This window comes from Haliotis asinina, chromosome 1 (assembly GCF_037392515.1).
Source record: "Haliotis asinina isolate JCU_RB_2024 chromosome 1, JCU_Hal_asi_v2, whole genome shotgun sequence".
NCBI lineage: Eukaryota > Metazoa > Mollusca > Gastropoda > Lepetellida > Haliotidae > Haliotis > Haliotis asinina.
The window spans coordinates 61,535,241-61,557,785 of NC_090280.1; the positions used below are offsets into that span (position 1 = coordinate 61,535,241).

Genomic DNA, 22,545 nt, shown 5'->3' on the forward strand with positions numbered 1-22,545 from the left:
ATATCAAGATCTCTCAGACGAAAAATTGCGACAGGTACCTTCCATATGTACAAAACGTCTCTGCCAACTCGGTGTCAACAGTACAATTATGACTGACAACACATGACACTTTCTTTATGAATGATTATCAAACACGCACTACTGATACATATATATTATCAACACGACAAGGCGTTGAGTAAATAAAAATCAGACGGACAACTGAACCAATGCATTAATCAGGTTGATTGTTCCTTTTTGATTATACTTGGCAATTCCATAAAACACATTTTCATAAACTGGTAAAGGAAATAATCATTTTATGTTGATATGTATTTCATTAATTTACTCAGAATTTCATAACTTTAAATTCGGCGAGATCCTGCGAGAAGTGCTCGGCACGTTGAGCCTTTATACCTTTGTCTGCAGTAGCAGACAATTAAACCAAATCAATCTAAAGGAATGAATAGTTGCCACTTCTGGTTTAGTTAACGAAACATGTACATGAAAATCAAAATCTCAGCACAGAGAACAATGCCTAGAGTAAAATATAAATCATATTTGAATATGTCTATCTAACGTTTTCCAGTGTTATTGTGAAATTGTTTGTTCACCTGCACTCCTACGAATGAAATTATTTTTATTGCTCAAATACCCTATGCTCAATGCAACGCAGCAGTTTTGCCTTTGTAAAACTTGGAGGTAATTGCGGTGAGATAACAAGAGATCTAATCATCCGGAAATGTGTGTATCCGCACAGAATGTGAGCAACGCCAGTGTTCGGATAAAACAGGAACAATCTTGTTGGTGCTGATAGTTTAGATGGTCTCTTGGACTGCAATTCATGAACCATTATTTACGTGTGGTTAAGTTTTAGTTTAGAACATAAACGAAGATCGAAATGAACAAGATCAGCCCCGATATCGCAAACAACCAAAACAACAGTCGGTCGACTCGTCTGTAGAAGGCTCTTCTTTCCTCCTCCTCCTTCTGATCTTCCTTGGCAGAAGCACCATTATGCTTCACGTGCAGAAGGACTACGGTACAACCGAGAGAGAGTGCGGATAACAACAGTTGTGCGCCCAGAAAAAATCCAATTACAGGCATGGTGTGTGAGTTGGAGGGGATGTTGCTGAAGATGTGGGTCAGCATGACGGAGTAGAACAGCAGGAGCGTTGTGGACAGCCCCATCTTCTCCCCACTCTCCGCCGGCAACAGGAACACGAAGGGGTTGAGTAACGATGTCACTACGGTAGGGGCGACAATGGTGATCAGGTAGTACTCTTGTCTTCGTTGCATGTATAACGTAACTAAAGCAACACTGTCCCCACTCGTTTCCTGGGTCAGGTTGCAGGTTGATTCGACAAATCTCCACTGGCCGTTGGGGAAAATATCAGAACCGTCCAGAGCAGTAATCTGAACGAACTGCACCTTGTCTTTACCATGGGAAAGAGCTTCAATGTACAGGGTACATTCCTGACTATCAAACGGGTACTTGGTCATGACTAAAGGGCATAAGGACTGCCCAATGTAGTCAGCGATCCAGGACACGCTGCCGTTGGATCTAATGGTCACAAGTTGATCATCCTTAAGCAGTCGACGCCTCTCGCTCAAGGCATTCTGGATGGCAACGTCAGGCACCCACATTCTCTTCACAGGAACAATTATGTCTTTGATGCCACCAAACATATCTTCTTTCCACGACAAACTGACATCAGTCCATGACAACGTCAACTGAAGATCGGTGGAGAGGATCTCGTGGATTTCATTAATCCCAATGATATAGTTCATCTCGGCGTGGATGGAGACATTGACCGGCTGACCAAAAGTGTCACTTGGGAATACGTCACTACTGTAATTTGCGAACACATACTCATGAAGTTCCTTCTCATGGCGATAGCCATAAGCCTCCACAAGTAAAACACAGAACAATAATACTTTGCGTCTCATCTCGTCCAGTTCCAACGCACGAAAGAGAATCCAATGAACTACTGATGGCAATGAGATCGATATAGGTGATGGGGAGTACAATTGCTGTACAAATATCAACTGGGAGGGGCTTTTAGTCGCGTATCGTGTGATTGTATATATTTCTTTTCCATTCAAACTTCACAGCTTGAAAAGCTTCGAACAAGTATTTGCATAATTCATATTTGATTTCTTCGTCACCTGATCGATTGGAGAGTTCAAACAAATCTTTCGAAATGTTAAATGGCTTTAGTATGTCAATACAATCCGTCTGTGAAATGCAGGTGCATGAAATCTATGTCGGTAATGTGTGGACAGTAAGGACCATTGAATTTACCGATTGTACCATACTGTAAACATACTGCCTGAGCTAGAGAGTTGTTTACCATACATACAATCTGGTATTGTATTCATAAATCTTGACTTTTGTTCCATTGCCACGTGACGTCTCACTGTTCACTGGCATTTGGTAATTATGGACAGTGGGGATTTTGGATTGGAACTTGTTCACTGCAGGTGATACCAGCCACAATGAGCGGCCCAAGAGAAAGGGCACCAGTCTGGTAGTCATGCAGGGTGATAATGTGTGTCCGTTTTGTTACACAATGTCGGGTATATCCGTTTTGGGAGGTACATAAATACCGATCTGGTATGTGTTTGATTTCAAAATACAAGGCGATCAGGTACATCCGTTTTGGAAACAAATGGGGATGGGGTACATCCGTTTTGCTACACATTGCCGATCTTTTATATCCGTTTTCGCATAATAATGTCGATTTTGCATATACGTTTTGCAAGATAAGTGAATGTCTGGATAGGGTGTATCCGTTTCAGGAGGTACATGTGTATGAATATCCGCTTTGTGAAGCATGTAAATGCCGAAAGGGCATATCCGTTTTGCGAGGTACAATGTATGTACATACCGATAGGGCACGTGAGTGTTTTGGGAAAGCAATGATGTGTACACTTAGAGTTTGTAAGAGTTAATAACCTTGGCCATGGCCATGGTAAATCCGAAAAATAAAATAACTTGTATGGGATAACCGGATAATAATCTGGTCAATGTAACTTTCGGAGAGTAGGTAAATATATAAATAATGTATTGACACCTATAGACGGCATGTTTAGAATCACGAAAATATCTGTGGAATAGGTGGCAAGTGTGTACCTAGAGAGTAACCAACATCGTTACGATCGAGAAGACTCTGCTAGGATTTATTGGTCAACAAAGGGGTGACAACTAGTCTATGAGAAGAACATATTTTACAGAAAAGAGCTCATAGTACAAAACTACAATATATTGACATGGAACCCTTATACTTTCTTGCCACATTTTCTAGACTCGTGTGGGCTTTCTTAGATACATTTGCTCCAAGGCGTGTGGACAAAGGGCAGAGGTGCAGAAACTGTAACCAAGTCCTCTGTCATGAGATATTGTGCGGCTACAAACGTACCTAAACAACTTGTATCTGTACAAATAATGTGCATCAATGAATGAGACAAAACTTCGATAAAAACCAAACACTTCTGTATGTCCCGCATTTAGCTTCTGCTAATTCCCCCATATCTCAGTTCTGAATCTGTTTATCCTGTTAGAACAGGAAATACTAATATTCAATACCTGAGCACTTTGAACATACAGCTGGTTGTCATACTATGGAGGAATAACATAATATATCTGAAATATCGGTGATAAACCTAGAAAACTATGATCTGTTTAGTAGGATGTGCTACTATCCCTTTCAGCTGTGTGAATGGCCGATGGTAGATGAACACGTTATCACAAAATAATTCTGTGTCTTATGCCGTGTGCAAAGTTCCATCTCGTTCTCAAGTCCTCGATGTATTGATGTAGGACTTAACATGAGTGGACACTTCGTCTGTCTCGAACTCAACACTTAACCCTATATATAATCTAAACATAAGTTATCTTTATCGAGAGAAGACATTAGAGTTTGGGTTGAAAAAATGCACAAGCTCAGCCCTCCACTTGACACGAACGTCTTTGTCGCCATTTATCTTTACAGATTATGTAACAGTGTGAGCTGTAATCACGTAGCATCTTAACATTAAACACAACGACGTTTCGAATAAAGATAATACTATGTAGTGTAAAGGCCCAATTTTGTGAATATTTGAGTTAAGGAGTATTTGAGGCATCTCCTCTGTGGTGTAGATATATAGTGAGCGGTCGTGACACTGTTATTGTAAACTATATATCACCAGGAAGACAGGTGACCCGCTTAACACCAGTGCAATGTTATCGCCTCTCGCCAACCAAACCTTGTACACGACGCCACACATATCATCGGAACAAACACCAGTTTAGGTCCGACATGGGCATTTGTCAAATGTTTTCGTTTAATGTTGATACTGGATTTTACCTCAAATGTGAGTGAGTTTAGTTTTACGCCGCACTCAGCCATATTCCAGGTATATGGCAGCAATTGTTTTTGGTGCTAGAAATCACTGTAGGGACAACAGGTAAAATTATTCATAACAGTAATAGCGATTTCATAAAAACGTTGTACAAATATTTTTAACATTGCGTTTCTCTTTTCTTTTCTTTTCTTTGACCAGTTTAATTAATTATGTACAGGGGTGGGTTAGTGAGTGTTTTAGCTCTACGCCGCCTTTGGCAATTTTTCAGCCATCCAATGGTACCGGACACCAGACATGGGCTTCACATGCTTTCCTTCTGTTGAAATTCGAACCGGGTCTTCTACGTTATGAGTGGACGCTTCAACGACTAGGCCACCGAGTACTTGACCATTCTTACTCTATTGGAAGTCAGGCTCTACAGAATACATTATTATTAAAACCGTTAGCATTGATACCGTCGTAACTTTTTCTGCTACCTAGTCAGAAAACTAAAAACAATATTAATTGTTGTTGCTGTACGTAGCAATTACCTCCAACGCGGTTTTAACTGAGTCTCTGTAATGGCAGCATAAGCAATCGAAATATGGAATCCGATCCTGCACAATCAGCCGTCATTGTTGCTGGATCGTGTGAAATCGGAGAGAACACTGCCTTGCTTGGAATGAATCCAACAACCGGCATGTTCTTCTTAGCCATGAATCAATGAATGCATGTTGTTTAACGCCGCGTCAGCAATATTGCAGCTATTCGCGGCGACATACCCGTAAAGGCCCGGGTAAGAATTTTGGTCTTCAGTAACCCATACTTGTCGTTAGAGGCGACTAGGGGGATCGGGTGTTCAGACTCACTGACATGGTTGACACATGTCATCGGTTCCCAATTGTGCAGATCGATGCCCATGCTGTTGATCACTGGATTGTCTGGTCCAGACTCGATTATTTACAGACCGCCGCCATATAGCTGGAATAATGCTGAGTGTGGCGTAAAACTAAACTCACTCACTTTCTCTTGTTGACCATGAACAACACGCTGTGACGCTTTGGAAACAAAATGATGTGCAGTGAGTATTAGCTCCGTGTATGTTCCCATATCTTTTAAGGTTTACAAGCGTCTTGCCTTTGGATGTTTTTGTCGGACGGAACTGGCAGAGCAAGTGTGACAAATGTGACACTCGGGTTAGAACTGTCTTCAGGAACCCATGCGTGTGATGCACACGGACGGCTGCAGACTCGTGTTATCCTGGTCAGTATACAACCAATTACGGGGATGCTCATGATTTCAATCACTGGATTCCATGGTCAAGACTATTTACAGGTAGTTGGCATATGGTTGGAATATTGCTGAGTTCAGTAAACAGACACTGGCAAAAAAAACAACTTTCAGTTGACCCTGGCATATTCAGTGACGGCTGCTTATCAGTATTTTCCTATAATTACTGGAAAGGGTTTGATCCAAAATTTTAGGGCTGAAACAAACGAAACCTGATTATTACTTCAACAACGTTAAATAAAACTTAGGGGTTAATGTATTCCGTATTTCACCTTTTCAGACAACAGTAATAAAGCTATATACAACGCAAGTACATCACCTACAATAAAGCTATATACAACGCAAGTACATCACCTACAATAATATGTCCATAATAAATTAACGTCATTTTCCATTCTCGGTCACCTATCAGAGATTTACTGCATCTCGTATGTGACAGGTCCTAGAGTGTGTCATTGCTGACCTGAAAACTTGAAAACCCCTCAGTTAAATGCGAGTGAGTTAAAACCGTACGTCACATCGACAATATATCAACCCTATAGTGACGAGAATATGATCACAAAGACTAAATATATTAAGAATAAGATTTCTGTCATAGATGGACTTAGAATAACTAGATTACCACACTTATAAGTAAAAACTTGTTGAGGTCATTTAAAAGAAAACAACAACAGGTTGAAAAAAATGGGCAGCATATCGCCAGCAATTGAGTCTGGACCACCATACTAGGATCCAATTGCCCATGGAAACATAACGTTATTTGCACGATATTGGTGTATTCCTTTATGATCATGTTAACGACAGTGCCATTTGTGTGCAGCGTCTCTTTTCAGATCATATAAATCTACATCCATACCGTTCCTTCTGACACCCAATGTAAATAATTTTCTGTAGCTGTAATAAATAAACATACCGTATTAATAGGCTTTGAACTATTAAATCGAATTTCACAAATTTGACACAATTAAGGGCGGACCACCTGATTTCCAAGAGTAACGTGTGTAAAAAATAGTGTAAGAAATCGTCAACGTCCATCTGCTGGAACCCCGAAAGACTCAACCTCAATAGGCCCAAACTCTTCAATACAAGGTGTTATGTGACCCAAGCGATAAGCCTTAACGAAGAAATATGAGAATGAGAAATGCATGACATGTTTATAAATGTTCATTTCAACTTGTCCATTTCAAGAGGTCTTATAGTGAAAGTCAATGTGTTGTATCCTTGGAAAAGGTTATTCACTTCTCATGCCCCGCTTACTCGGGTTAGAAGATCTGGGTTAGAAGTAGTCTTCAGGAACCTATGTCGTAAAAGACGGTTAACTGGATCGGGTGATCAGGCTCCATGACTGACTCGATACACGCCATCCTATCCAAAATGCGTAGATTGTTGTTCATGCTGTTGATCACTGGGTTGTCTGTTCCAAATTCGATTATTCACAGATCTTTTTATGTAGAAGCATGTATACTGTTAAATATCCTACTAAAGATTATGTACAAACGACACAGATTCACAAATTCAATGACATCCAAAGCCCACCCCTAGTTTATTGTAAAAAAACTGATAATCCCCCTATGTGGCTGGAATGTTGCCAAGCGTGGCGTTAAACAACACAACAGCCAGTCTTGTCCCGTTTGTGTGTACGAAAACTTCAATCACAGTACATACATATTTGCCATCATTTTTAATTGTACAGTCTTTATACATTCTGGACTACAATAGTGTACGCATAATGGCTGGCAGCTAAAGGAATGGCTAAATCTAGCTGGGGAACCGTGTGGGAAGTATTGTAAATTCCCGCAGTCCCTGGTACGGTGGCCAAACGTACATCGCCAACGATCTCTTGCCACCGTTTTTCTCTCCTGTATCGTTAATCGGTGTTATGTTTTATATGTATTGAATTGAGAATTGTTCAGTGACGATACACCCGTGAAGGTCTTGGGTAGAACAGGCCTCCGGCAACCCATGCTTGCCATTAAACGCGACTCAGCTTGTCGTAAGAGGCGATTAACAGGATCGAGTGGTCAGACTCACTGACTTGGTTGACACATGTCATCGGTTCTCATTTGCGCAAACTGATGCTCATGCTGTTGGTCACTGGATTGTCTGTTCCAGACAGACATACCGCCGCCGTGTAGCTGAAATATTGCTGAGTGTATCGTAAAACTAAACTCACTCACTCACTCATTCACGATATGGCAGAAATACTGTAATTCGCCTTTGCATTTGTTTATGTCCACCCCGCACGGATATATGAGTTTGTAATCACCCTTGTCACAGCAAGTTCCTAAGATGACATCTAGACTTTCTCCGGGTACAGTGTTTCTGTTTTGTACATAAGTATGTACTCTCAGCTTGGATGTGAATAATTTATAAGTTCCTGATAGTGGGTGTTGGGTCTAGCTCAAAATACAACGTACCTGTACAGCACTTATTGACCTGCCTCACTCATGCCAGTGAACTCGCCACAGAGTCATTCACGTTATGGGAGGAATGTCCCAGTTAAACTAAGCAGCCCATGAGCGAAAATATCACAAAAATTGACGTACTTGTCTATGTCAGTGTGTGATGGGCTTGTCATGAATGTGACACGATAATGCCTCATAACTTACATGGGGATTTATTTAGGACATGACTGAATCTTCCTATTTTGTTTGGTCACTGAAAACAAATTACTTCGTTGAGCTAACTGTACAAATAGAGTTTTAAGCTTGTTCTCTATCCTAAAATATATTTTATGAGATTGGAAAAAAATATAATGATACACATTATGATACGAAGAAGAAAACAAGTCAATTTGTTTTGTTTAGTGATTATTGCCTTGTTTAACTGACGTAAAACAATGTAACATGGCTTTTCACTTTCTTATTAACCTAAACGTCAACCTCGAGAGATATACAGTGTTACATTACATATGCCCCGATGTCCAACAAACACATAATGTATGTGAAATGTCAACTGGACACATTAATTAGCTAGTTATTATGGACAAAACAAAATAAAAAAGACCTAATGGAGATCGCCAGCAGCTGACGGAAGATAACTGTACTTGGGACCTTGGGGACAAACAATACTTTTCTATCCGCATGGTCCCTTCCTTGATTTATGTCATCCCTTCAGCTGTTGCTAATTGTAGTCGAATTCAGCCATTATTTAAAGTTACAGCTACAATGAAGTGGTAAAAATTATACGGATGAAACTCTGAAAATACACGATGATTAAACAGGATGAGCATTTGATATGCGGGTTTACGATTTGATGGCACACTACTAGCCACCTAATATATTAATAGAGGAAATGCGCCCAAATATATTTCGATGTACGAGTCTAGAATAATCAAAATCTATTCTGACCTGAGACACATAGATACTGAGTTACAGTGAAGGATACTGGTTGATTCGATCTTGGTAAACATACTCTCCTAAACAAAACCTTATCATGATGTTCAGCAAACGTGGATTCTGTTGTTGTCAACAAGCACGACATCGCTGTTATTTATATCTTGTCCAAGTTGACTGGTTGAAGTAATCTATGAGTTACGCCAACATATCTCCACAAGGATGGATAAATACTGGCGTCAACATTATCAGGGCTCTGAGCAAACACAGATACGGTTCTCAAAAGGTTTCATATGTCTCATGTTGTACATTTAAATGAATATGAAACATATCCGATTATACCCATGTGGTAATCTCTTTACATTCGTTCGTACATCTTTACTGATATTTGTCTGAAGACAATGTTGACAGCACATTGCGCTGTCTTAGAGGAACGCAGGAGTACTAAACCTCTGCACTTTGTCTTAGCAAACCTAAACCAGTAGGTCACATTGATGTAAGCTGTAGAACGTGAAGACACCAGATGGTCACGTCCTATGTAGGTTGTAGAACGTGAAGACACCAGTTGGTCTCGTCCTATGTAGGTTGTAGAACGTGAAGACACCAGATGGTCTCGTCCTATGTAGGTTGTAGAACGTGAAGACACCAGATAGTCACGTCCTATGTAGGTTGTAGAACGTGAAGACACCAGTTGGTCTCGTCCTATGTAGGTTGTAGAACGTGGAGACACCAGATGGTCACGTCCTATGTAGGTTGTAGAAAGTGAAGACACCAGATAGTCACGTCCTATGTAGGTTGTAGAACGTGAAGACACCAGATGGTCACGTCCTATGTAGGTTGTAGAACGTGAAGACACCAGATGGTCACGTCCTATGTAGGTTGTAGAACGTGAAGACACCAGATGGTCACGTCCTATGTAGGTTGTAGAACGTGAAGACACCAGTTGGTCTCGTCCTATGTAGGTTGTAGAACGTGAAGACATCAGATAGTCACGTTGTCTTTGGGTTGAAGAACGTGAAGACACAAGATGGTCAGGTTGTCTTTATGTTGTAGAACGTGAAGACAACAGTTGGTCACATTGTAAAACGTGAACGTGCCAAAACGTGACGTCGTCATGCCGTATTGCAATTGCAGTAACATTTAATGATGCACTCATGTAGACACACTAAGAAGTAATATGATATAATCTGTTGCAACAGTGTAGACCACATATCAGAACATAATATTTCGCAATAATTTAACCCATCCATACGGTAAAATATGATAACGTGATATGTATCAGTAATTTGACCCATCCAGAAGGTAAAATATTATAACGTGATATGTATCAGTAATTTGACCCATCCAGAAGGTAAAATATTACAATATGATCTCTTGCAATAATTTAACCTACCCATAAGGTAAAATTTTACAATAGATCTATTTTGATAATTTAATCATCCCGTAAGGCCAAATATTTTAACATGACATGGTGCAATAATTTAACCCACCCATAACGTAAAATGCTATTACATGATATGTTGCAATACTGCAGACCCATGTTAAGTCGAATAATATTAAGCATCATGCCTTGCAACAATATATGCCCACTAACAAGTCAGAATACCACGATATGGAATGTTGTTTTCTTACGGACCCTCGTCAAATCTATCTGTTTCATGTTGCATCTATTATGCGGTGTCATTATGAGGCAGCCAAACTAGCAAGTCATGTTTTATATCGCTTCCGGCAGATGCCCTGGGAGAGGGCAGGATTTGGGCACATTTATCATCGAAACCACACTTCATTCATACAGCGACCCAAGCACGTCACTTTATTTTACGAGTCAAGCTCTGCCTTCTTTTCGCCGTTAGGACTGTCCATACAGGATTGGTCAAACCATACATGGTCTTTAGAAGATCGGTCCAGCTTTCACACGTGTGAAAATAGTTGATAACTATATCCACACGAAGCTGGCAGGGGGTCTTCTGTTTGAGTTGACAATATCGAGGCAAATGACCGTCGTCACATAGAGATACGTTGCGACCGTTTCCTTCGTTGGAGTTTACAGGGGAGCAAAGTGACGAATCAATCTGGAAAGTAAGTGGACATGTTATGCAAAACAAGTCAGAACATTCGTATTTGTGTAAATCTGAGACATAATCACTTTATATCAATCCATCGACCCAGCTGCCTTTAGCGGCAAATGGTTGTATTTAATTGGTTCTTTAATATCTAACACGACACTGACATTCAGTTACAACAGTTTCCTGTATTTGCTTCAAAATGTTTCCGAATGAAAATATCCTATGATTTAACATACTTTCACAATTACCAGCCCATGTGAGTTGTTATATAGTTTGATCTGTTCACATGTCTATTCTGCTAGGCACGTTGCCCTTAAAGGTCGGCGCCTGTCAGTCAGATTAACACCTTCGTGATAAAACATTCCAACATTTCAATCAAATCTCTTTTTCCATTATTTGTTAGGCAAATATATCATATAATCAGAAAAACGAACTAATTTATGTGAAATCAATACATCAGATATATATGGATGTAAACTCAGAAAAAAAACGTTTTAAACATTTCAAGCACGCACCCTGGAGCATTGTACAAGGAAATGATAGTTTATAGGTTGCTTTTATTCCCACAAGGAGCACACCGACCTATGAACCGAGCGTCAACCTATAAACCGCATCCAGTATGTCACCAACACGATTGCATTCAACAGGTGTTGTGTGTGTATTGATTACCACATCCAACTGTTCACCGAGAAGGTGGTGTAGTTGTTAAATCAATGGTTTATGAAGAAATAGCGTTCTGAAGATGAAAGAACATGAATGAACATACTAGAACATGTAATAACCTTTCCACCGGCCAACTCCGGCAAAGTGTGCGCAGTGTTAGGATGATACGATCAAATCGCAAATACCATGGTAGTTCATACAGTGCAGCCAGAACTGGCAAATGAAGTGATGGATTGAGTGGTCAAGGGCATGTGACTCGCAAAAGAATATTTACTTTAAACCACAGAGGAATTCGAAACACAATGCCGAAAAAGGAACACAATGATACAGTGAACCGAATGGGACTGAGGAATTACAATAATTCATAATCAATATATTTATACCGAGGAAACACTACGGTAAAACAGAAACTCAATAAAACAGAAGAAGGATACCTATGTCATGTAGACTTGTGCGTCCAGTTGGTTTAAAGGAATACTTTGACTGGTCCAAATTTTCACTCTTACCTAGAGGATAATGAACTGAATCGCCGAGACAGTGAACTACTTACAGATTCACCGTGGTGTGTATGAGGGTTGTGTGCCCATTCCACACCTGTTGTAAAGAGGTTTTGAGGCACAGACTACTTCGAGAGCCATTTTGGCTTCAGAGATGGCAGGGTATTTTAGAGTACACGTTTATATTCCATCTTCCCAAGCTGATTGTCATCAGACTTGACTTGATTTGATTGAATTGTGTGTCCCTGGAAAACGTTTAGGTAACACTTGATGACGATGTTTTAAGTTTGCCTCACACACATTACCTTACTGAAACAGTAATTTTGTTTACCACTTTCCTAACCGTCATCACTATTTGATTCATGCGGAAATATCGGAAGTGGGCAATGGAAATAACATCTTATGATTATGGATATATTTGTGTTGCTCTTACACACCAATTCAAGAATACAACCGAGAGGTTTATAATTTCTTGGGGGTACCAGTAAGGTTTGGTCTGATATTTGGAAGACATTGAGAAGTGGAATGCATTAGAAAAGCAAGACATGGATGTCAACTTATTTAGTTTTTGTGAATAACACGACGTTTCGGAGTGTATGCTTGCTACCTCATAAAGGTTCGGTCTGTTCAGGTTATTGGGTTGGATGGGGTGAAAATGGTTAAACATGGGTTGGCCAATACCGATTAATGTGATTTGCAGTTGTACGTGTCAAACTGTATGAATATATATGTATAACTCATCGTATTGCAAGATAAGTACAAAGCAAACCTACTCATTAGATCCCCTGATACTGTAATAAGAATGTATTGGATTTTATGCATTGCATGCACATACACTTTTATTGTATTTTTATCAAATTCGTGTCATGTAGATAACGTTTGTTTAGATCACCTCTTTTCTCTTTGCAGTTGTTGCACGCCAGCCATCTTGAGATTATGCCTTCTACAGGGTCTCTCCTTGCCGCTCCAGACGGTGGCTCAGCTCGCAAGGGACCTTCCAGCTTCTGGTCGTCATGGCGGGAAACATTGGTGGTGTCGGCATCGTTCATGTCGGCGTACACCGCCTACCTAGCTCTACAGAGTCTGCAGAGCAGTCTCAACCAGGAACAAGGACTGGGGGTAGTGTCGCTGGCATGTCTGTACGGGACAATCATCCTATCCGGTATACTCACACCGCCTTTTATAAAGCTTGTGGGACCCAAGTGGACCCTAGTGGTGGCGTGGGTGTGTCACAGTGTGTATACAGCCAGCAACTTCTACCCCACGTGGGCCACACTCATCCCTGCGTCCATCGTACTCGGGGCCATAGCCGGGCCAATGTGGACGGCCCAGGGATTATACATCACCACCAACGGAGAACGTATTTCCAAAACAACTGGACAGAAACTTCACAGCATCTTGTCCAAACTGAACGGTGTGTTCTTCATGTGTTACGAATCTACTCAAATCACGGGCAACCTGATCTCTTCTCTTGTTCTCAAGCAAGGTTCCTACGCAGACACCAACACAACCAGATGGTGTGGCGCAGACAACTGCCCAACTGCCGGCAATGGTACAGAGATAGCGGAGCCAGAACCGCAAATAGTGAACATTCTGCTTGGGGTCTTCCTGTTGTGTGATCTTATCGGGTTGGCTCTGACGGTGTGTCTGTTGCCACCTCTTCATAACACCCAACCTGAGGGAAAGAGCATAGAACAGCCAGGGTTAGGGAAAACGCTCGTGTCTTGGTGCACAGCTCTCTCAGACCCTAAACTCATCTGTCTGGTTCCTTTCTTCTTGTCCTGTGCTATGAGTCAAGGGATTTTATTTGCAGATTTTACAAAGGTAACAAACAATATATATCATGCCTTCTACCTCACTGACCAAACAATGTATTGCCACTACGAATATTTGCATATTTAATGAAGGAAATCAGTTCTGTTTTTGCATTGCTTCCGATGACGTGTTATGCTTTATCGGACGTTACACCTATATAAAGGTTTCTATGCAGAAGAGTCCCTAGACGGTTGGATTTTAACACTGACGCTGTTGAATCGGTTCCTGAAGATGGTAACGAGGGCAAGGGCCCATGCGGCAGCTTCAATGTTCCAGTAGACAAAGTGACCTCATGGATAGCATCCTTCCACAGGACTTTTGAAATTTTTTTTTGTTACGCAGAACACGAAATGTCCCGTGACTCATTTGTCTGTCTGTTAAACAGTGGCCTGGTGTCTCAGTTGGGTAGCACAGTGACAATATCGACAAACTCCAATCCCCGGCCTTAAGAAATATCTGCTACAAACATAGTCGATTGTAATATTGCAACTCTATCAAAAGCACATGTTATGAGTCATTATGAAACAGAGATGATAATAGGTACTAGCCAAAGGTCCACACATTTGGCTTTCGTCATAAATATATGTTTCTCCCCTATAAAATAACGGTAAAATCCAACAGGGGAACTGATTCAGACACTGTTTTTGTCACTGATGCGTCAGATATTTACTTTTCCTTCACGTATCTACCATAAACCTTTTATGAAGTTTTATTGAGGTCTGGAATGTTGTAACTTTGATACAACTTCGCAGCAGAAATGAAATGTTGACTGTATGAGAACGGTACTCGTACATAATCATGTGTCACTGTAATAGTGCATCATTCTTGAACGCTAAAATGGGTACCCGAGAGGATGTGCTGGCAATGTGAGTGTTTAGAGCATTGCACGTAACAGGCACCATGACTGCATGGTCCCCAGGGGAGTTGAAAACGTGTCTTGAAGTATGATAGTGCCCCATGACCGGCGATAGTACTGTACGTAGCACCGTGAGCAGGTAACGGGCCTGGATGTGAACGCCATATAACCGAACTGTTACTATTTCCATACTTCTTTGGGCTGTTAAGCATGTCGTCAGTTTTGTCCAGCAGCAAGTATTGAAGAACGATCCACCTTTCTCTCTTTGCAGGCCTTCATTAGTTGTTCTCTTGGCGTCTCCATGGTTGGTTTCATCATGGCTGCACACGGAGCCATCACGTCAATAATCGCCATCATATCCAGTCAAATAGCCAAGTACACGGGGCGATATGGGCTGTTTGCTATTGCATTCACGTGTAACATATCAATGGTACTGACGTTGCTTCTGTGGAAACCGCAAAGCGACAACATTGCACCTTTTTTCGCCATTCCTATAATATGGGGAGTAGCGGTTGGAATATTCCATGCCCAGTTTAATTGTAAGTATATAGTATTTTGTAACGTTAAATTTTGCAAAACATAATAATGAACAAAGTGTTAGTGATGAAAGGCGAATTTCGATGCAAAGGATTCAAGGAGTTAACCGTCTCCATGCGAAATTTAGCCCAAAGTCATATTCATCAGATCAGCCTAAAGTTTAATAGAACTTGACCTTGACGTAAATATACAGTTGATTTCATCATCCCATTGAAACAACCATGCATCACTTTCATGGAGTAAACCATCATGCGACCAGTGAGTGTGTGAGTTAAGATCTATACTGCAGCCGTATCGTGTCCAAAACAAGATATACATTAATAATAAAGTGACCCGTGAAGGCCCGGGGCAGAGTAGGCTTTAGCAACCCATGCTTGCCATAAAGGCGACTATGCTTGTCGTAAGAGGCGACTAACCGGATCTCGTTGTCAGGCTCGCTGACTTGGTTAACACGTCATCGGTTCCCAATTGCGCAGATCGACGCTCATGCTGCTGATCACTGGATTTTCTGGTTCAGACTCGATTATTTACAGACCGCCGCCATATAGCTTGAATATTGCTGAGTGGGGCGTAAAACTAAACTCATTCACTAATAATAAAGGTATCTAACAAAGTCTGCCGACAAAGGGCAGTAAAAAATAGATTATCATAGAGAATTAAAGGTAGCAAGTGAGTGAGTGAGTTAAAATTTGAGCAACTGTGGCAATATTTCAGCCATATCGTAACTAAAACAATATACAGATTAACAATAATAAAAGGTAGATTATACAATCCTCTCATTGAAGGACAGTAAAATAACTAGAATATCACAGATATACATGTAACACAATATAGATATTGCCCATAGATCGCCAACAACTGAAGGCAGATCAACATACTAGGGACCATAGGGAAAAGGTAGCAAGTGAACTACAGTTAAATAAATAATACAGACAATGCAATATGAAAAACGGACTGGTGACCACTAGCTCCTGAATGTAAATCGCTATGCTAGGGACACAAATGTGGGATTAGCTCAATGGAGGGGAAGGTTTATCAAACATTGGAAAACGAAAATGCTGTCATTGAAGACGTAGGTACTTACCGAAAACCGAACCTAAGAATTAGGAAAAATATCGTTATAAAACTGGAAAGTAGGACCATGCCATACATCTCACGTACTCTCTTTTCTGATTCAGCTCTGGTTGGCATGCTTTTCCCTGAGAAAAAACCCTCAGCGTTCGCCAACTACCACACGTGGAACGCCATCGGCTACACGATAACCTTCGCATACGGAGGTGTGTTGTGCGTGCGCACCAAGCTGTACGTCTGTCTCGGAGCGGTTGTGTTTGGCATTCTGGGATACACAGGAGCGGAAATACTCTATAGAAGACAAACACGAGCAGATCGTAAGGACATGGCAAATGAGAATGTGACATTTCTAGGTCTTCAAAAGAAGCCAAGGTGACATGACTCGAGGTTATGGAAAAGTGATACCAAATCAAACGCACATCATGTATTTGTCTCTATTTTATTCCTGCGTTCTGATTGGCTGACGACGTGGTTTTCCTCACTGGCTGCGCAAAGACAGTTGTAGTACAGTGTCAAATCTACGAAGTGTATTTCACCGGACTTCATTTCTGACTCATATTTTTTTCTTCATCTGTGTCTTCCTCTTCTGGGGGAAAATGTTTGAATCTGACACTTTCTGGCGTCATTTAAATGGCCGCCTTTTCTTATCGACCTCCGTAACAGTTACAGGTCTTGAGCTCGTTTCTTCACTTTGCATGACAAGTCCTTGTTGTTGTCGAAAGCCGCACTCAGTAGATTCAGCTTTATAACGGTCTCTAAATATTCCCATTGTACCAGATAATTCATTGATGAACAACATAACCAATTTACACAATTGGGATACGGTGACAAGTGTCAGCCAAATCAGCATGCATGACCACCCGATCCTGCTAGTGACGTGGTACATCAAGCATGTGTTGCTGAAGACCGATTGTGGCCCGGATCTTCAAGGGTTCTTTGATTTGCTGTTGACTCTGTGACGTGTCTGATTCATGTCACACCACAATATGTAGTTCTACTCATGTATAGTTTATTTGTTATTATATTTGTCTGCTCTTTTAACTAATTGTTAATATTTAAGTATTGTTGATATAACGTGTTTTCGTCGTCGAACTTAATCATACATAGTGGATGTACTGTTCGGGATTCATTGTGATGTGAATCAGTAACCGATGTGTATTTTGTACGAGTGTCTGCACATTCATTCCCAAATGAATGGAAATCAGTAGAGCCAAATAATACTGTACATCCCATTTGTGTTTCATGAAATGTTCTTCAGATACCTTACATCAATTGTTTTTCATATGTTTTCTTCGTGTCTATGCACCATTTCTCAGGTTGACATTCGAAGTAACAATAAATATCTTGCCGTAAGAGGCTTGGAAATTAATCTGTTTGTCAGGCTGGGTGAACTAACTGATTGTGGCCTACAACCCTTAAGTGTTAATTTTAGTGAACAGATGAAAGCCAAATGTAAAATTCGAAGAAATCTAATCCTTGACCAATTGTTAGATGAAAAAAGAGACCAACCATGGCCAGTTCTGACAGAATGAAATATTTCATTATTACCACCCAAAAAAACGTCCCTCACATTCAAATTGTGCTCAGTGAAAGCTATTTGCTTCATGGCTCACCAGCACGCAAAACAATAATATATCCGATATAAGCTTTGCACGTAAAAGAACACTGACCATACTGACACACTCACCCACTTAGTAAGGGCACTGATCTTTTCAGGAACGTGAGTTCACTTGAACTTCATGATAACATCTCTCAACAAGCTGAACAAGTTGAAGTTCGTGTTTGCTGGGATAACAAGCCTTCGGTTTCCAAAGGCAATGTACTCAGATACAATATGTCAATACTTCTTATCTCCATTCACGATCTGCTTAACCAAACCCATATATTATTTCTGCTAGTCGTAAGAAGCCTTCATTCGAAAACCCAAAGCGGTGTCCTACTTACACTATGCATCCAGCAGTCTTTGAATTCGGTGTGACTTGGTGAGTGAGTTAAGACTGCAGGTCACATTGGCAGTATTTCAGCCATATTGTGTCGACAACAAGCTATAAATTCACCTTAAATGCATGTAAAATTTAAAATGACATATATATTTCCGTTCACAATTATCGACTCACTTAAAACACGCACTATATACATATATATGGTTACATCGAAGATTAACTTCTCCACTAACTTGGAGGAGCCCACTGCAACTTTATGTAGATGAATAGCACGAGGGTCATGCATCAAATTCCGGAAAGGCATGTGTAAATATAGTACATGTTTCGATGTAAAGTTTTGATAGGAATTCGCAAATTTTCACTGATTTTTATAATTTTCTGAACTCATGACAATAATCATTTCCACGTTTCGAACGTCTTAAACAATGCATTAGTTCATGTGTGTAAACAGTACTCTACAACAACTAGTACATCACATTTTTTAAAACTAGGTAGGGAGCAAATAAAATGGTAAAGTGACAACACAATATGTGCTATAGATCGCCAACAATTGAAGATAGATCACAATACCAGGGACCATGGGGACAGTATCTTTGCTACCTGCATGGACCCGAACTGGAATTACACCATCCTCACAGTATCTGGCGATTGCAGGAATTTCTCCAAGAGAAAAAAAAGAGATCTTGTTCAAAATCTCAGGTATTTTTATAGTTCTTTTTAGCTAATTTAACGCTTTGAGTGCTCATCAAATAACATCCACTGATCAGAACATAGTTGTATATACATTTTGACATCTCTGTTTACAAAGCCATTGAATACTAACAGCACAGTAAAGGGGAAACCCACGTGACAGATAACGGTTAGTGGCTATTCTCACATTAATGTTTAGATGTGTAAGTTAATTACGCCATACTGGGAACAACCATTGACTTTGGTACAAGCTTTCCATCAGGAATCAATATGTGGCAATAACGTGTATGAGCAAATAGCCAGGTAGTGTTTATCTGTTATATGGACCTACCTTAAAAAACAACGAGTTATGGCATGTCTGGGAGACAAACACTACGTTTCATAATAATTAGACGCGATATAGCTAGAAAAATGAGAGGCTTTAAATAACAGCTAATCTACCAGTCATAATGATTGAGTATTTTCATTATTATTCCACAATTTTTGTTGTACAGCAAATCAAATATATCATAATAAAAATAAAATAAGTAAAGCTGTTCGCAACATCTGGAAACAAAGGGCAGTAAAACAACCAGGTTATCACAAACACAATATGAAAACAGGGATGTAGATCACAAACAGCTGGAGGTATATCACCACACTTGGGACCATGGGGGTTTACAGTACCTTTGCTACCTGCATGGACCCTAGCTGGATCTACACCATTAATTCAGTGTTGGTATTTTTTGCGCAATTTAGCCATACGTTAAAAGAACACATATACTGTGATTAAAATCACGGACAATACAATACACTATGAATGACTTACATACCGTCCCCGGGGGACAATAATTTTACGGTGCTTCAACCACTTTTGCAGGTATAGTCACAAACGATCAACGTTATTCATTCATTTTCCTTTTCATAAACCTTCATGCTCAGACCAATATACATGAACATTTATCAATTACTGCAAGTTCTTTTATGAAACGGATGTTAGAAGTATATGGAACTGACACATATCACGTGCTGAGGTATTGTGGTTTTCACAGAAAATACAAGATCATTTCACCCTATTACATGGAGTGAGTGGGTGATTATGGTTTTACGCCGTTTTTAGCAATATTCGAGCAATATCAAAGCGGGGAACAAAACAATTGGGCTTCATACACTGTACCCATTTGGGGAATCGAACACAGGCCTTCGGCGTGACGAATGAACGCTTTGACTACTAGAATACCCAACCGTCCCTAGCCTACTACATGGGAATAGTTCCTGATGCTATACACTATCACAGTTCACAAAAACACCTTGACCACGCGTACAGAGCCCAAAGGTATCAGTGTCCATTTCTTGGCATTGAGTCACAAAACAAGCAAGCTCACCATAACGTTACATTGAACAGCTTGTGAGTTCATATGGAACGTCATATTGTCAGTATATCAGTCAGTATATCAGTCAGTATATCAGTCAGTATATCAGTCAGTATATCAGTCATACCCAAGACACAGGACAATAAACATACTAGAGGACATACTATACACAATATCAGTCTAAAACTAGTACGCAAGCATGAAAACGTGGCTGCTGAAATCCATACATTCTAAAACTAGGCTATACATCACAAGTGACAGAGTGAGCGAGTTAAAATCTATTGTCACATCAGCCACAAACAACCAATATAGTATACAACAGAATGACGGTAAAACAACTAGAATATCATAGAAAAGATTTCAAACTGGCATTTATCTGTAAAATCTGATTTGTATTTTGAACAATACAATAACAAGGAACGGACAGTTGGTAAGCAGTAGCCAAGGTTACGCTACAACACAGGGAACACGGAGCATACTGTACCTGTACTGCCAGCATGCTAAACCAGCTGGTTACACTGAAGGAACCTAAAGAGCAGGACGATGCCATAAATCTAATCTAACTATTCAAGGTGGTTTTCCAAACCGTATTAATAGCGAAAGTAGTACATTTCCGTCTATATTCACTTAATGTGATTTTACAAGAAGCCATAAAACAAGTGTTGGGGCCTCGCAAAATGGAATTCAAGGAGTATACGGGTGGAAGTCTTTCGACAAAAACATTTTTGTATGGTCCCCTCAGGAGTGAGTAAGTGAGTTAATATTTAAAGTGACATCGGCAATATCTCAGCCATATTGTGACAAAATCAGTTCAGATAATAGAAATGAAATCATTTTCAAGATTAAAACCTGTCACCGATGGACAGTAAAATAATTACAATATCACAGATATGAACATAACACTAGCATAAAAAAACTGAAACAATGTTATGAAAGAAGAAAGGACAATATAAAACACTGGCTATAGATCGATAACAACAGAAGGTAGATAACCATACTAGGGACCATGGGGACTTAAATTACTTTTGATACCTGCATGGACAGTAACTGGACTTACACCATCCCTTCAGACATTGACGATTGTACTGCAATTTAGCCATTATTAAAAAAAACAAATATACTACGATTAAATGTTTGGCAGAACTAAACTTACATAGAATGTTTCGGGACTTATGTACCCTCTAAACTACCAATAATAAAGAAACGTATCTATTTACAAATCATTTAACAAAGCTAATTCTTTTTAAAATGCAGTAATTAAATGAGCATCCCATCAGGAACTGTTCGTGAATGTTTCTTTCGATTTAAGGAAACATGAAAGTCAAACTAGTTTGCTGACCATTCAGGAAACTGGCATGGAATCATTACGAAGGACTTATGTAGCTTTGAGATAATAGCGATCGCTCGTAACGCATGCCACTCGGTTTATGTTCCAGGTTTGTAAAAGGCGATTCCATTGTCCCTTGGTGTGATACTGTTGGAATGTTGCTAAAACGGTGTAGAAGTATTGTAGTGAGTCAGTGAGATAAAATTTTAAGTCACATCGGCGGTATCATCCATATCGTGACTTCGGCGAATTTTATTAATCTACACTTAACAGGCTGAGCAGCAAGAGAAATATGAAAAGCAAAAACATACATAGCATGGCTCGTTGTACATGCATATACAAATTATATATAACAAAAAATAAAAACATATATATATATTACAAAATTCGAATTAGTTGCTCATTAATCAATGTCGTCATGGCAACGAGAAAATGTATACTCACTAATACATATAATGTCTCCGTTTCTCCCAACTCGGCTCATAATTTGCATTTTTTCTATTCTGACACTCGTTATTTCATTCACATCGGTTCCTGACGCTGATGATCACTGTGCTTTGGACATGTTACCATTCATCGTTGGAATTTACCGTGCTCTTATCTGCGTTGAAGGAAGCAGCATGGAAGCATCATTACATGGACATATTTTCAGCAACTATAACAACCATGTCCTGCCTGGAGGAGTAGGCGAACCTGTTGATGTGTCTGTGGAGGTAAGGTTGCTCTACCTCTGATGATGAGAGGAAGATTTTGTCAGTAGGGATGTACTTTATCATAACTTGGGTACATAGAGCC

The 22,545-nt window shown here is 40.1% G+C and overlaps 2 protein-coding genes across 2 annotated transcripts; one reads left to right on the top strand and one right to left on the bottom strand.

Annotated features, from left to right (window-relative positions):
- Nucleotides 1-852: 852 nt before the first annotated feature.
- LOC137274238 (acetylcholine receptor subunit alpha-like) lies at nt 853-1,929 on the bottom strand. The gene has a single exon (XM_067807308.1). It carries the CDS (start codon nt 1,927-1,929, stop codon nt 853-855), a length of 1,077 nt encoding a protein of 358 aa, XP_067663409.1.
- An 8,782-nt stretch (nt 1,930-10,711) lies between these two features.
- Nucleotides 10,712-17,791, top strand: LOC137281701 (protein unc-93 homolog A-like). Its single transcript, XM_067813117.1, has 4 exons — nt 10,712-11,012; nt 13,069-13,983; nt 15,102-15,369; nt 16,546-17,791. The coding sequence occupies exons 2-4, from the start codon at nt 13,096-13,098 to the stop codon at nt 16,812-16,814; spliced, it is 1,425 nt and encodes a 474-aa protein (XP_067669218.1). The 5' UTR covers nt 10,712-11,012; nt 13,069-13,095; the 3' UTR covers nt 16,815-17,791.
- Nucleotides 17,792-22,545: the final 4,754 nt, after the last annotated feature.

Excerpts from the sequence above, each read along its gene's own strand:
- LOC137274238 (XM_067807308.1), bottom strand. The coding sequence starts at position 1,929 with ATGAGACGCAAAGTATTATTGTTCTGTGTTTTACTTGTGGAGGCTTAT.
- LOC137281701 (XM_067813117.1), top strand. The coding sequence starts at position 13,096 with ATGCCTTCTACAGGGTCTCTCCTTGCCGCTCCAGACGGTGGCTCAGCT. Across the intron at positions 13,984-15,101 it reads TATTTGCAGATTTTACAAAG|GCCTTCATTAGTTGTTCTCT; the intron begins GTAACAAACAAT and ends CTCTCTTTGCAG. Across the intron at positions 15,370-16,545 it reads ATTCCATGCCCAGTTTAATT|CTCTGGTTGGCATGCTTTTC; the intron begins GTAAGTATATAG and ends TTTCTGATTCAG.